This window comes from Patagioenas fasciata, chromosome Z (genome assembly GCF_037038585.1).
Source record: "Patagioenas fasciata isolate bPatFas1 chromosome Z, bPatFas1.hap1, whole genome shotgun sequence".
Lineage (NCBI taxonomy): Eukaryota > Metazoa > Chordata > Aves > Columbiformes > Columbidae > Patagioenas > Patagioenas fasciata.
The window spans coordinates 12,343,881-12,357,524 of record NC_092560.1 but is presented as its reverse complement, the minus strand read 5'-3'; the positions used below and the strand labels follow the sequence as shown (position 1 = coordinate 12,357,524).

Here is a 13,644-nt window from a genome sequence, read left to right as displayed (position 1 = left end):
AGGCAGCAGGTAAAAACCGCTGTTTAGAAGGACCCAAGAAGCTCACTCTTAATTGGGATTTGGTTCTAAGGCCTCTGTGTTGCAGAAATTGGCAAGCTGTTGAATGGTGGCAACGCAAGTTAAGTTGCGTTCCTACTTCTGCTGCTCATTTGTAGACCTATAAAAGTAATGTAGCAGTGTTTATCTTTACTTCATGAAGGATTGTGTCATTTGATGGTCAGCTCAACACATACACAAAGCACATGGTGCTTGAAAAACACTTGTGGACCTCTGAAGTGCTTTGACTGTCTGTGTTTGACCTAGATATCAAAGTGAAATCTTTATCCCTTTTATTTTTGTAATGATAATTAAAAGGAAGACATTCTTGGATCTTAAATTTACCTTTAATCTTACAGTAAGCTGAGAACTCTTTCTCCACCGAGGCTCACTAGAGTGTGTACCTAGCTTTTTCTCCTTTAGCTGAAAGTAATCCTTAACTTACCATGTATAAGTTCATGCAGTCAGCTTCTCCTGCATGGTCTATTTTGCATTCCTTCAGCATTTTCACAGGAGCTAGCACCAAAAAAACACAAACAGAAAAGTTTTTTGGTTTTGTTTAACTGGCTCTTAAGGTAACTTTGCTAGCTGCCTTTAAAAATATTTTAATATGTCAAAACAAATGACAGTCCTGTTTGAACTGGTTTCAGTGTTTGATTTCTAGGGGACTTTTTTGCTTTGTTTTTCTTAAGGTTTCCTATGCGCGACCAAGTTCAGCTTCTATCAGAGATGCAAATTTGTATGTTAGTGGACTCCCAAAAACAATGACACAGAAGGAACTGGAACAGCTCTTTTCCCAGTACGGACGCATTATTACTTCTCGTATTCTGGTTGACCAAGTCACTGGTAAGTAGCCAGTTTTGCATTTCCTTGCATTTTTTAGACTAAGTGTTCAAGAAATATTTCACTGTTCAATACAATAGTCTTGTCATTAGAATGTATGAAAAGTGAATGTAGGCCAGAAATTTTCTGCTGAAATTGTTCATAAATATGCATGGACAAAAATAGATTGTGGAGTGTACTGAGCCAGCCTGAGTCATTTCCACCCTGAAGGTGCAGGTTTGAAGCCTGTTTCATGGCTTGTAGTAAATTTACAGCTGCTATAATCTTCCTTTCCAAGCTGCTGCATGAAAATAGTCCCTATGCTCCTTATGAGATGTTATTAAACACTTTTCTTTATAAAAATAAAATTTTATACAGAAAGGCACAACTGGTTGTCTGAAGCTAGGATTACAAAAGGCTTGGACTAGTAATTGCTGTTAAGACTGTTTTCAGGGTTACCTCCTTAACTTTGCACACACTGAAGAACGTGAACTTTCAGTTCCTGGGGAAGAGATGAGTTCTGTGCTTGTCAGTAACTTAAAGAACTAAGCTGTAGCAGGTTAGTTGTGTTGTTACAGTATGTGTCTAAATAGTGAGTGGGTGTGAGTGTCACTCTGTGGTTACTCTTCAGACTTTGACAGTAATGTGTGATCTTTTTTAACTATTTTTTTTTGCTGGCTCAAATGGCTGATCTTGAAGAGCTTTGTAATTTGCTGCCTCACCTGCTTCCAGCAGATGTGTTTTAAAAATAAGCAATCAAGTGAAATGTTAAGTATGTGACAGAAGTATTTACTTTGCAAAGCAAAATACAAAGGAGCAGGGCTCTCCAGATTCTTATCTTTCCAAAAAACTAGGGGTTTAGGGCAGAAGAACTAATTTACTCACCTAATTATTCCCTGAATAATAAGGTAGCTTGCACTTTTTTATAGTTGTACCTTTTTAAAGTCACGTGTTGTCATAGGTGCCAAAACAGCTTTTAGCTGTAGGAGGTCATGAAGTTTCAAATTGTCCTACTTTGAAATGGTTGTGCATGCCAGTGTTTGACACTTGGCTGACATGTAGAGGACTTTGTATGTACTCCTTTACAGTTCCATCGTGTTAACAGAAATCTCACCATTGACACATAATACCCATGGGGTGTGTCTGAATAGTGTGAGTTGGTGAGAGTGTACAGAGGAAAGGAAAGGAGAGCTAAAGCCAAATAATGACTTGTTGTAGAAGCAGCAGATTTGCAAGTCAGAGTTAGTCTTTGTTCAGTAAATAGTTGTTTACAGTATGTTCATGGATAGGAATGGTGGGATATGACAAATAGAACAAAGTAGTAAATATAACTAAACTTTCCAATGTGTACTGTAATTCTGAGTACTCATAAATCCTAGTATGTGCACAGTCACTCTCTGGCATAGACTGTTGTTCAGGTTTAAGCTTGCTTTCCTCCTTCTTAGTAATTTTGAAGGGGTAGGCTCAAAATGGTATGAATAGTAAGGTTGTGATACAAACTGACAGATGAAAAATGCAAAATTGAAGTTGTGACATTTGCTTCTTTAAACCTTTCTTGCACCTGCTTGTTGTCATTGTGGTGGTTTAAATCATCAATGTGTATGAACAGAATACCTTTACTGTTATTTGTCTTTTGCAAGTGAGGGCAAGCATCTAACTTGTCTTTTCATTCATGAACCAAAATATGAGGGGCCTTGACGTGGATTTGGGAATGTTACAAAAAAGCAAGCAGCAAATCTGTGGTGGCTTTAGTAGCTGTGATGTTAACTGGTTCGAGTATTGACACATAAGTGTGTTTATATTTAAGCCACAGTATAAATTTTTGAGATCTGATGTACCTAAGACCTTCCATAAACACTTGCTGATCCCCTTGTGTTGTTGTTTCTGACTTTTCTATATAGAGGAAGAATCTGTGACCCAAGAAAATAGTTTCCTTTCAAAACACACTTACTACAGTACGGTGATACGCCAGAACTGAATCTTTTACTTACAAGTCATGACAGATGATTAAAATACGGCCGTAATTACCGTTACTGCAATCTAGAACCTGCACTCCATTCTCTGTCTTCCCAGAGTATTTGTTCCAAAGGGGAACCTCAAGGAGTACTGCAGGAAAACATAAGTAATTTCTTGCTGCTGAGGAGCAGATGACTAAACTATTTATTGAATTTCAGTCAATTTAGATTAGTAGTGCAAACTGAACAGAGGTTATAGTGCAGCTGGTTCAGGATTCACCTCTGTCCCCACAAAATTGCTTTGTTTCAGAAATACCCTCTGGCACAGTTGTCTCCACTGTGTTTTCCCTCAAGCTTCCATGCATTTTGCACAATGTATCTTGTGTCAGTTAAAGATTTGGAGTAGAAAAGTCGTCTTTGAGGAAAAACTGATTTCTAACAAGCTCAATTATCATGTGTTCACAGCAATTGGCCATTAATGAAGCAATTGACTATGGAAATCAAGTGTTAACATCTCATCTTCCAGAGTCTCTGAATTAATCACTATATGCTTCCTTCACCCTATGCAGGGATATCAAGGGGTGTGGGATTTATCCGATTTGACAAGAGAATTGAAGCAGAAGAAGCTATCAAAGGCTTGAATGGCCAGAAACCTCCAAGTGCTACAGAGCCCATCACTGTAAAGTTTGCTAACAATCCAAGCCAAAAAACCAGTCAGGCCATCCTTTCCCAACTGTACCATTCTCCAAGCAGAAGGTATCCAGCACCTCTAGCTCAGCAGGCTCAACGTTTTAGGTAAGTCAAACACTTGTGTACAACTGTGCTAGAAGCCACATGTTCCTGTGGGCCTCTTGGTTTTCCTCCATTCTTACCCTTCCCTGCTTATCTGATTTCTGTGGGTGAAGGAAACACATGAAAATGTTGAACTTCAACCATGTTCCTACAATACAGCTAAAAGTAAAAATGCATTCCATTAATAGCATTTTGATATCTAATAAAACTACTTATTTAAACAGAGACGACATCTATTTTTTCTGTACAGTTGCTAAAAAAAGAATCCCTTTTAAAATGTTATTTTTAATTTCCTAGATTGTTGATTAATGTGCAAGTTGATTCAGTTAATGTCAACATAGGCAATTCAGTTTTCTCCTTTGCCGTGTCACAGCCAGATTCCTCTTCCCCAGTCCCATCTTCAGTTCCATCTTCCCTCCCTCTTCTGAATTTCCTTTTTTTTATAGTTATATAAATCCTGCATGCCACACATTAATGATGATGATTTAGTATTTTCTGCGTATATTTTTGGTGGATATATGTTCCTGTTAAGTTGAAACTACATCCATGTAGTTCTGAGATAGTGTATTGAAAATGAGAGATGGTAAGAACAAAGCAAAACAAATATTGTATTATCTACATTCATGAGTACCTCAGATTTCTTCCAGTGATTTTGATCATTTCTTTCCACCCTCTGGCCCAGGCTATCTGACTGGAATGTGTTAAATAGTAATATACTGTTTTCTTTTATCAAGAAATAAAATAAGCTGGCAGTTTGCTTCTACGGGAATATACCATACTGTACTGCAAAAGCTCTGCATTGTTTGTCCTTGCTTTTAGGGCAGACATTCAGGGTTTGTGGACTGCTTCTGGCAGAACTTCTGAATTCTTCTTTTCCTCAGCTTTTCAGCCTTAGGTGCTACAAGAGTCTCACAGACGTGAAGGCCAACACTAGAGTAGGCTTTCTGCCCTAAGGGAAGAGATACCCAATTTCATTCATTATTTGGTGGATTTTCTTACCATTTCTTAAGGAATAAAAGGATTAATTTAAACAGTGTGCTGAGTATTGATGAAAGTAGGCTTCTCATTGTTCCACAGGCAGAGAGTATGGGGCAGAAGTTGTACTTGCAGGGTGAACCCAAGTGCATTATATGAAATAAGATCTATGAGGGAGCTGTTGTACAGCCTTTGTTATAGTACTCAATATTTTCTGGCCAGACTGGCCTGCTGACTCCTTGAGTTCTTCTGAGTGCACTTGTTCCCAGATACTTAGCTGTGTTTGATATTACTGTGATACTGGCTGTGATTAACTGATACACCAGGAAGATCTACCAGGATTTGTAAAAATTCTCAAACTTGGAATTTTTCTTTTACCTAGGACTTAATGTTCTTTGTATTTAAGTAATATCAGTAGACTACACCTGTCCTTCAACACCATGCTCTGAACCTTAGTCTTATTTGACTGTTTGTTTGGGTTTTTTTAGTTGCTATGGTTTGGGGTGTGGGTGGTTATTTTTTTGTGTGTTTTGTTTTTTTTAAAGTGTATTTTTATGAATGCTCATTAAAATTTCATAGAACACCAGATTGGAAGGAACCACAAGGATCATCTGGTCCAGCCTTTCTTGGCAGAAGCATGGCCCAGCACCTTGTCCAGATGAATCTTTAAAATGTCCGGTGTTGGGGAATCTACCACTTCCTTGGGCTGATTATTCTGATGGCTGATTGTTCGCATTATGAAAAGATGACATCTGTGTCAAATTAGAATCTCCCCAGGAGGAAGTTGTACCCATTGACCTTCCTTTTTTCCATGTGACTCCTTGTAAAAAGGCAGTCTCCATCTTCTTTGCAGCTACTCTTCAGACACTGGAACATGATGATGAGGTCTCCCCTAAGCCACCTTTTGTCAAGGCTGAACAAACCCAGTTCTCTCTGCCTTTCCTCATGAGGCAGCTTCCCAGTCCTTGGGTATCTTTGTGGCCCTTCTCTGGACCCACTCCAGCCTGTTCATACCTTTTTTTTTTAATAATGGGAACCAAAGATGAACGTAGTATTGTGGGTGTGGCCTAACAGGTGCTGAGTAGTGGGATAACGACTTCTTTGTCTCTGCTGGTGATGCCCTTGCTAATGCAGCCCAGCACCCTGTTGGCTGCTTTTGCTGCAGCAGCACACTAGTCACTCACACTGAGCATGTTGTCCACCAGGACCCACAGGTCCCTTTCCACAGAGCTGTTCCCCAGATGGGTAGATCCCAGCCTGTGCTGCACTCCTGGGTTGTTTTCCCAGGTGCAAGACCTTACACTTATCCTTGTTGAACTTCATGAGGTTCTTGTTAGTGCGCTCTTCCACCCTGTCCAGTTTATCCTGCATGGTGATTCTCGTGTCTGAAGTGTCCACTTACCCAGTTTGGTGTCATTGGCAAACCTTATCAGAGTGTGCTTGTTTCAATCATCCAGATGACCTGCGAAAGATTTTAAACAGTGTTGGGCTCAGCATCGGTCCCTGGGGGTCCCTACTTGACACGTTGCCAGTTTGAAAAGGAGCCGTTTACCACCACCCTGTGGGTGTGGCCTGTCAGCCAGTTCCCCATGAACCATAGAGACTGCTTGTCTAGACCATAAGGTGTCCATGCCCTAAGGTGGGAGGCCATGGGAGACCGTATTGAAAGCCCTGGAGAAATCCTGGTAGACAGTGTCCACTGCTCACCCCATGTCAAACAAGCATATTACTTGTTGTCAGTGATAAGGTTTGTCAAGCACAGTTTGAACCTGATGGATCTGTGCTGGCTATTCCCAGTCATGTACTTCAACTGAATTGTGAAGAGCCCCAGAAGGAATTGTACCATAACTTTACTGGAGTTGAAGAAAGACTGATGGGCCTGTAATTTCCTGGATGCTCCTTTAAGCCCTCTTTATAGATGGGGGTGACATCAGCTTTCTTCCTGTCTTCTGGGATATCACCCAGTCTTCAAGACTTCTGAAATATTATGGAGAATGGCCTCCCAATGACATCAGCCAGCTCTCTTCATGCTCTTGAGTGGATATTGCCAGGGCCCATTGATTTGCAGGAGTCAAGCTCCTGTAATAATTTCCTTACTGACTCTTCCTTCACTGATGGTGGATCTGCATAAACATCAGCCTAGATTTATGTTCCCAAGACCTGGGGCCAAACAGTACTGGTAAAGACAGAGATGAAGAAAGTGAGAACCTCTGCCTTTTTGGCATTGTTGATGACTACTTCACCTCTCCTGTTTAACAGTGGGCCAATATTTTCCTTCTGTGTTGTTTTTTTTTCTTGTGAGTTTTGACATCTCTGGCCAATTTCAGTTTGAACTGAGCTTCTGCTTTTCAAGCTACATCTCTGTATACCCTGGCAATGCCCTTGAAGTTCTCAACAGTTATTCATATGCTTTTCCGCCACTGATATACTTCTCTTTTGCCTGCAAGCAGACTCAGAAGCTTTCCAGTTAAACCAGAGGGGTTTCTTGCTCTGTCTGCTTCCCTTAACTTAAAAGGGGGTGAACTGGTTTTGTGCTCTCAACTCACAACGTTCAGTTTATTACCATTGCTCTCTGCAGAAGTTTCCCACAGGATCTCACCTAACTGAGCTGTGAGCAAGCTGAAACTTGGTCTTCTAAAATCTGAAACTTCTGTTTTAGTAGTAACCTTCAGCATGCTCAGCGGGATCCCAAACTCTGAAATATTGTGATCACTGCAGCCAAGGCCATCATAAACTGAGACCTTACCAAGCAGGTTTTCTTGGTTTGCAAGTAGCAAGTGCAGCAGTGCCTTATTTCTGGTTGGGACATCTATTGGCAGTCCTCTGCGCATTCCAGGAATTTGATAGTTGACATCTGAGCTGCTGTATTTTTCTTCCAGCAAATGTCTGTGTAGCTGAATTCACCCATCAGAACCAAGTCCTGTTGTGCCAAAGCTTGCTGAAGTGACTCAGATATTGTGTCCTCAGCCTTGTCTTGGCTTGGAGGCTGGTAGAAGATGCCTACTGTAAGATTCTTCTTTCACTGGGAAGTGGTGTTTTGTTTTTTTTTTTTTCTTTTGAAGTGTTAAGTGTAAAGTGATGCCTGAAACAACCATATTGTGATTTGTTCCACTTAAAAGTATAATGGTAAAAAAAGCACTGAGTACCAAGTCTGTAATGAATAGGAAGGAGAGTAAAATCTTTTTATTGATGGGAAAAGAAGAACAAGGTTGAACTGACTGGTCAAAAGGTAAACTGCAGTTGCAGATAAAATTAGGTACTTTTTTGTACATAGGTAATTTTTTGGGGAAAGCCTTCAGACTTATATTTCTTCTCTAAAAGAGACAGCCTTGCCAAATTTTAAATTTTCACTGTAAAGGGAAATTTTTTTTTTTTGGTTTGGGTTTTTTGTTTTGTTGCTGAGGTTTTGTTTTGGTTCAGTGTTTTGGTGGTGTGTGTTTTTTGTTTGTTTTTGGGGTTTTGTTTGTTTGGTTTTTGTTTAATTTTTAGGTCTTTGCTGTTGCTGCAGCAGTCCAGCTTCATTACTGACTATGTAGTTCAGATTGCACCAGTGCTTCAGGATCGCTCGTGTCTTTCACATGCAAGATATCTTAGCTGTTCACATTTCAGACATGATTACCTGGCACAGTTGCCCTATCTCTGTTAATGATGGACAGAGGCCTGAAAGCAGAGTCAGCATATGCTTTAGTAGTGAAGAACAACAGGTTCATTACAATGCTGCCTTTCCTGTTAAGAATTTTGGACTTTCAAAAGCAGCTATATATAACTGCTCCTCAGTTTCTATAGGATGTATAGCTTAAAGCATTTTTAAAAATTGTCCAGTGAATACCCTGAAAAAAATTCCAGAGTATGTAACAGATGAAATCTGTTAACTGTGATACTGCTACTGTAAGTTCTTGGCTGACTGCTCTACATCAAGGACCTGCCAGGTTTCTGGAACTCTCCACCTTTCTTTCCACCCCCAAATGTAAATTACAGTAGACCTCTGTCATCCACACTAAGTATATGGGTAGTAGTCACGGATTTTTGAAGTTTCTTTCCTCAGCTCTGCTAGGGCTTCAGTAACTCCCTTTCTTGTCAGTGCATCCTGTAGACCCTGCTCACTGCAGAATCATAATGTTCTGTAGTTTGAGATCTTTACTTAGCTGCAAACAAAAACATTTCTTGTTCAAGTCTTTTTTGTGCACAACTATAGGTACACTACATCGGTTTGGATTCTGTGTACCAGTAGTGGTTCTTAAATACTATAGCTCATTACTAGAGAGAAATCACGGTGAGGTACAGATCTGTAAGGGAGCTGTAAGCTAAAAGATCTAAATCAAGTGTACCTTTTACCTATGCTTATGTTTTGTGAAGTCTTGAAGAGAACCTTTAACAAGACTTCACATGCATGGGCTTTGACAGGAGGGAACCAGAGCTGCTTTTTCTAAGAAAATTTCTGCCATAAGCACTTTAAGGGACTTCAGGAATAAGATGAATAGTATTGGTAGGCAATGCATGTTCCAGGAATTGGCTTGGTAATTCCAAAGTGTTTGGAATTGTGGTTTCATACTCCAGTTTAGTATCTTGTGGGAAGGTGAGGGAAAAAATACATGGAGAAAGCTTACAGTCTAATATGTGTGTGTATACATTCTAAAAACACTTCGTTCTAGAAAAGAGTAGGAAAATAAGAAAACTTCTGTGCAGTTGCTGTTGTAACTTTTGTGACTGCTCCAAAACCTTGCATCTATCTGGGTATTCATGTCAGTGCACTGTCAGAAGCCTCAGCAAAGTCTTCACCCAAAACAAGTTGGTAATCTGGAAAATTTCATTAAGGTGGTCACTGACTAACTTTGTGCTAACAGTAATGCTGAACTTGTGGTAGTGGTGCACTTTCTGAACTGAAGTTTATGATTGCAGATACTACACAAGAACATCTATTTTGTATTCACTAACTGTGTCAAGTGTAATTAAGATGCCACAGCTCTTTTGGTAGTGATACTTTAACTTTGCATGAGGTTCTGTACAGTGCAAGGGACATGGCAGTAATGTACCAAATTTCCTTAAGATGGAAAAGTCTGAAGACTGAACACTTTGCTAAATGTTTTGCAGGTTGGACAATCTGCTCAACATGGCTTATGGAGTAAAGAGGTAATAAAGCACTATTAGGTTCATAATCACTGAATTATTTTTAAGTATTCTGCATACTATTTTTCAGTAAGACTTGCATTGGATTTTTGCATGTTGAGATGTCAGCTGAAATGGTTCATTTTGATACATTGTACATGAAAGAGGCAAACATTTTGTAGTAATTCCGTGGAATTCCTGTTTCACATGACTTGAGTAATCCTTACTGGTTTTACAGCATGCTTTTTTGTTTTTCTACATTACATCATTTCAGATAGACCTAGCACTGTTCCCCCTACTTGTGTGTAGTATTATAAATAGTATTTTTGTAGTAGGGGGGGAAAAACATGTGTGATGTTACCTTATTAGTCTGGCCAATATGTTCATGATGTGAAAAGTCTTGTATCATTTTGTTTTTTATTTTGAAATTTCTTAGATGGGATTTTCTGTGAACAGCCACTTTTTGATTCTATTTCCATCATTCTTCAGTAGGTTTCCACCAATGACCATTGATGGAATGACCAGTTTGGCTGGAATTAATATCCCTGGACATGCAGGAACTGGATGGTGCATTTTTGTGTACAACTTGGCCCCTGATGCTGATGAGAGTATCCTCTGGCAAATGTTTGGACCCTTTGGAGCAGTAACCAATGTGAAGGTCATCCGTGACTTTAATACCAACAAGTGCAAAGGTTTTGGATTTGTGACTATGACAAACTATGATGAGGCAGCTATGGCAATAGCCAGCCTGAATGGATACCGTCTGGGGGACAGAGTGTTGCAGGTCTCCTTCAAAACAAACAAAACGCACAAAGCCTAACAAGTTATTCTCAGTGCATTAACACATGAAAACTATACAACAAAGGCAATTTACAGAAGCTTTATGCATTAGTAAATGCCTTTGTTGTATGTCAGTGTGGATATGGGGATAAAACGACTACTTAGCATCCTAAGAATATGTGAGAATTTTTTTATTGCTAATGTTTGAATTAAAACTTCTTAAATATCTTTTGTTTGAATATTGACAAGAGGTACAGGGTTTTTACCTGTCACAATACATATTCTATTGCCTTCTTTGGAGAAGGTGGACCTTTTAAAATGTTTCAGCTAAGGGAAGAAGTTTTTTCTTTATATGTGACTGCCTTTAAAGTGAGTAAATACTGAGGCTTTGTGTTATACTTCTTCAGTTGATTTTTTTAATTTGCCTTGTGTTTAATTTACATATTAATGCGTTATTGTTTTGTTGTTCAAGAAAAGTATTTGAAGTTTACATTTTATTTATAAAGTTATAAGCAGTATTTATTTTGTAATTATCATTTGGGTTGGGGAATGGGAGGGAACACATAAAAGCTTATTGTAAGAATACTGGAGAACTTTTCGTAAAGCAGTACCTTGCCAAAGAGATAAGAGCCTCTTTGATGTGGGTTTGAAAAAAGCATCTATTTTTTTATAAAAAAAATAAAAAAAAATTTGGAGAAACTTTTTACTGGTCCTGGAACAAATATTTTGACTTGAATACTTTGAGAAATCTCTTCATATGACACCTAGTGAGCTTTTAAAACTTACCAGGAAATTTGCAGTTGTTGGGGAAAATTTAGAAAGATTTATGATGTAGAAATACTTTTGAGACCTTTGTATTAAGAAGTAGGGTCAATGGGATGCACTGTTGGTTTCATTTTTGTGATCATCAGTGAAGTCTTTGATCATCCTGGTTATTAAGTGATTGTTGGCTCACATTAATATGTGATTTTGGAACAAATGAAAACTAAAAAGAATACAAGAGCAAGCAGGAAACTTAAAATACTGAGATGGGGGAAAAAAATCTGTTCTTCCTAAAGATTTCCCTTCAGATAGAGCTCATGGTGTTTAGTGATGTACTTGCTATTGTTTGAAGAATTGTTTTGTCTTAAGAAAAAGACATTGAGCATGGTTTGTGCAGTAACAAATCAGCAGAAATGGCCTGAGTTGGGTATATTTGGAGGTATTTTGAAAGTTATATTCAAGGCTAACACCTGAGCTTTGTGTAATGTAAATAAGACCTTGACTTATGAACCTTTCAGCTAATTTGAGTTTAGTTTATTTTTTAAGTTACATGCCAAGTGATGTTCAATTTTGAATGTTTTTGTATAAGTTTTTTCTTTGTAAATGGCATTAACATTGTTACTTGAGGTCTGCTTATTCATTTTTGTTGTCCTGAGGACTTGAATTTACAGTGCATCAGATCTGTTGCTATTTTTGTCTGTAGATAGTCTAGCTTCAGCTGTTTATGGTGATGCTACATTTTCGTTTATAAATATGTTTGTGGTAAAAACGAGTTAATCATAGGTTTTGAACAAATTTCCGTACATTTTTCATACAAAAACCATAAGTACCTGTATGCTATTGAAATTTAACTTTGTATGATGCTTAAAATCACTATTTGGGGAAATAGAAAAAGTCTTTACCATGTATTGAAGAAATTTAAGAAAAAAAATACAGAATATTTTCTGATTAGCATCTAGCTTATAATTAAATTTTTTTAAAAAAAGCTGAGGGTTTGATGCCTTCACCAGGATGCACTGACAACTATGTAGTTACGTCCTGCTTTTTGTATAAACTGAGATGCTCATATGCTTCCCCTTAGAAAAAGCAATGTTCTATGCATAACATAGTTGTACACTATATTTGCAGTTGCTTTTGGTTCTTATTCTTTTAAACTGTAGTTATAAAGTTTTCAGTATAGTACAGTACATATACTGTGAAGCGCGTGCTAAAGTGAAAAAGCAAGTTTTCATGCTGACCCACTCAATGCTATTCAAAACTCAATTGGCTTCCTGAGCACTTCCTCATTCTTAGGAGCATTTAGATTGTTAAAGCTAATCCTCTGCATTAAAAATTGTATATACTATAGAAATCACAGACTATCCAATGTGGGGAAAACAGTAGCTACATGCTTCTTTCCTATACTACTGTAGCAACTAACGGCATTGATGAGAAGGCATGTAAATTGGGCTTCACTTTACAGTGTTTATCCGAGCACTTAGTAAAATATAAGGCTGGTATTTATTTGAAGTTGTATAGTGAGAGTTAATTCACACCTGTTGGAATAGAAAATATATTCTGTTGAGTATTTAAGAGGTTGTACATGTTTTCTTTTGTGTTTGGATCCTTTGTACTTTTTCATGTTCGGTACATCAATAAACAAAGTTGAAGGGAAAACAGTGTCACGGGCAGGTCTTTTACCGCATTGTCCTCTGCTATCGTGGGTAACCAATCTGAACGAAAGGTTCTGCAAAACTCTTCAGTTCCTTTTAATCTATTGGAAGGTCTTACTTGCCAACCAGGAGGTAAGACAGCGGAGCTGTGTACCAGTTCTGTTATGTCAGAATTAACGTTAAATCTTCTCACTTTAGTTTTACATGAACTGCTCAGTACTTAGGCTGATAGAATAAATGAGGGGTCATTAAACACATTCAGTAAAAATTAATCTGCCTATCTAGTAGACTGCTATTCAGTATAGCTAAGTTAATGCCTTGTGTGTTAAGATAAATATAGAGATGGAAGGATTTACTGTTTATTGCAATGTCCATTTGCTGTTTAATTACTGCATAAATTTCTGGGTTCCATTAATTGAGTATATATTAAGTTAACCTTAGTTTGCTGTTCCTTTCCCTTCCCATTTCTTGAAAGAAATTCTTTAAAATTTAGTCAACCATCTCTTGCACTTCTAAAATTTTGCTCCTGAGTTCATCTGCTTTGCTCAATTGAATGAGTGTGAATTTCCACCAGTGAGAATGCAATTCTGAAAGTGGCTTATGCCACTTTTCCACAAAAAGGTAGTTTTAGTTGTCAGCTTATACCAGTTTGAGTACAGTGTAACTAGCCATGGTTGAATTACTTTGTCATATGGAAGTGAGGACCAAAATATGTATTTGCTTTCAGTTTAAGATCAAAACTGCTTGTATTTTGAGGGTTAGCT

General features: G+C 38.2%; 1 protein-coding gene across 21 annotated transcripts in view; it reads left to right on the top strand.

The window, feature by feature from the left end:
• Positions 1-12,884, top strand: part of ELAVL2 (ELAV like RNA binding protein 2) — a 96,083-nt gene extending 83,199 nt beyond the window's left edge. For 17 of the 21 annotated variants that reach the window (XM_071802119.1, XM_071802115.1, XM_071802114.1 and 14 more), the window contains 4 exons: positions 729-882; positions 3,383-3,608; positions 9,672-9,710; positions 10,176-12,884. In XM_071802119.1, the coding sequence (XP_071658220.1) occupies positions 729-882; positions 3,383-3,608; positions 9,672-9,710; positions 10,176-10,506 (750 nt within the window). In that variant the 3' untranslated portion in view covers positions 10,507-12,884. The remainder of the gene's footprint in view (positions 1-728; positions 883-3,382; positions 3,609-9,671; positions 9,711-10,175) is intronic. The other 4 variants (XM_065861297.2, XM_065861296.2, XM_071802116.1 and 1 more) reach the window with 3 other exon arrangements.
• The last annotated feature ends 760 nt before the right edge of the window (positions 12,885-13,644 follow it).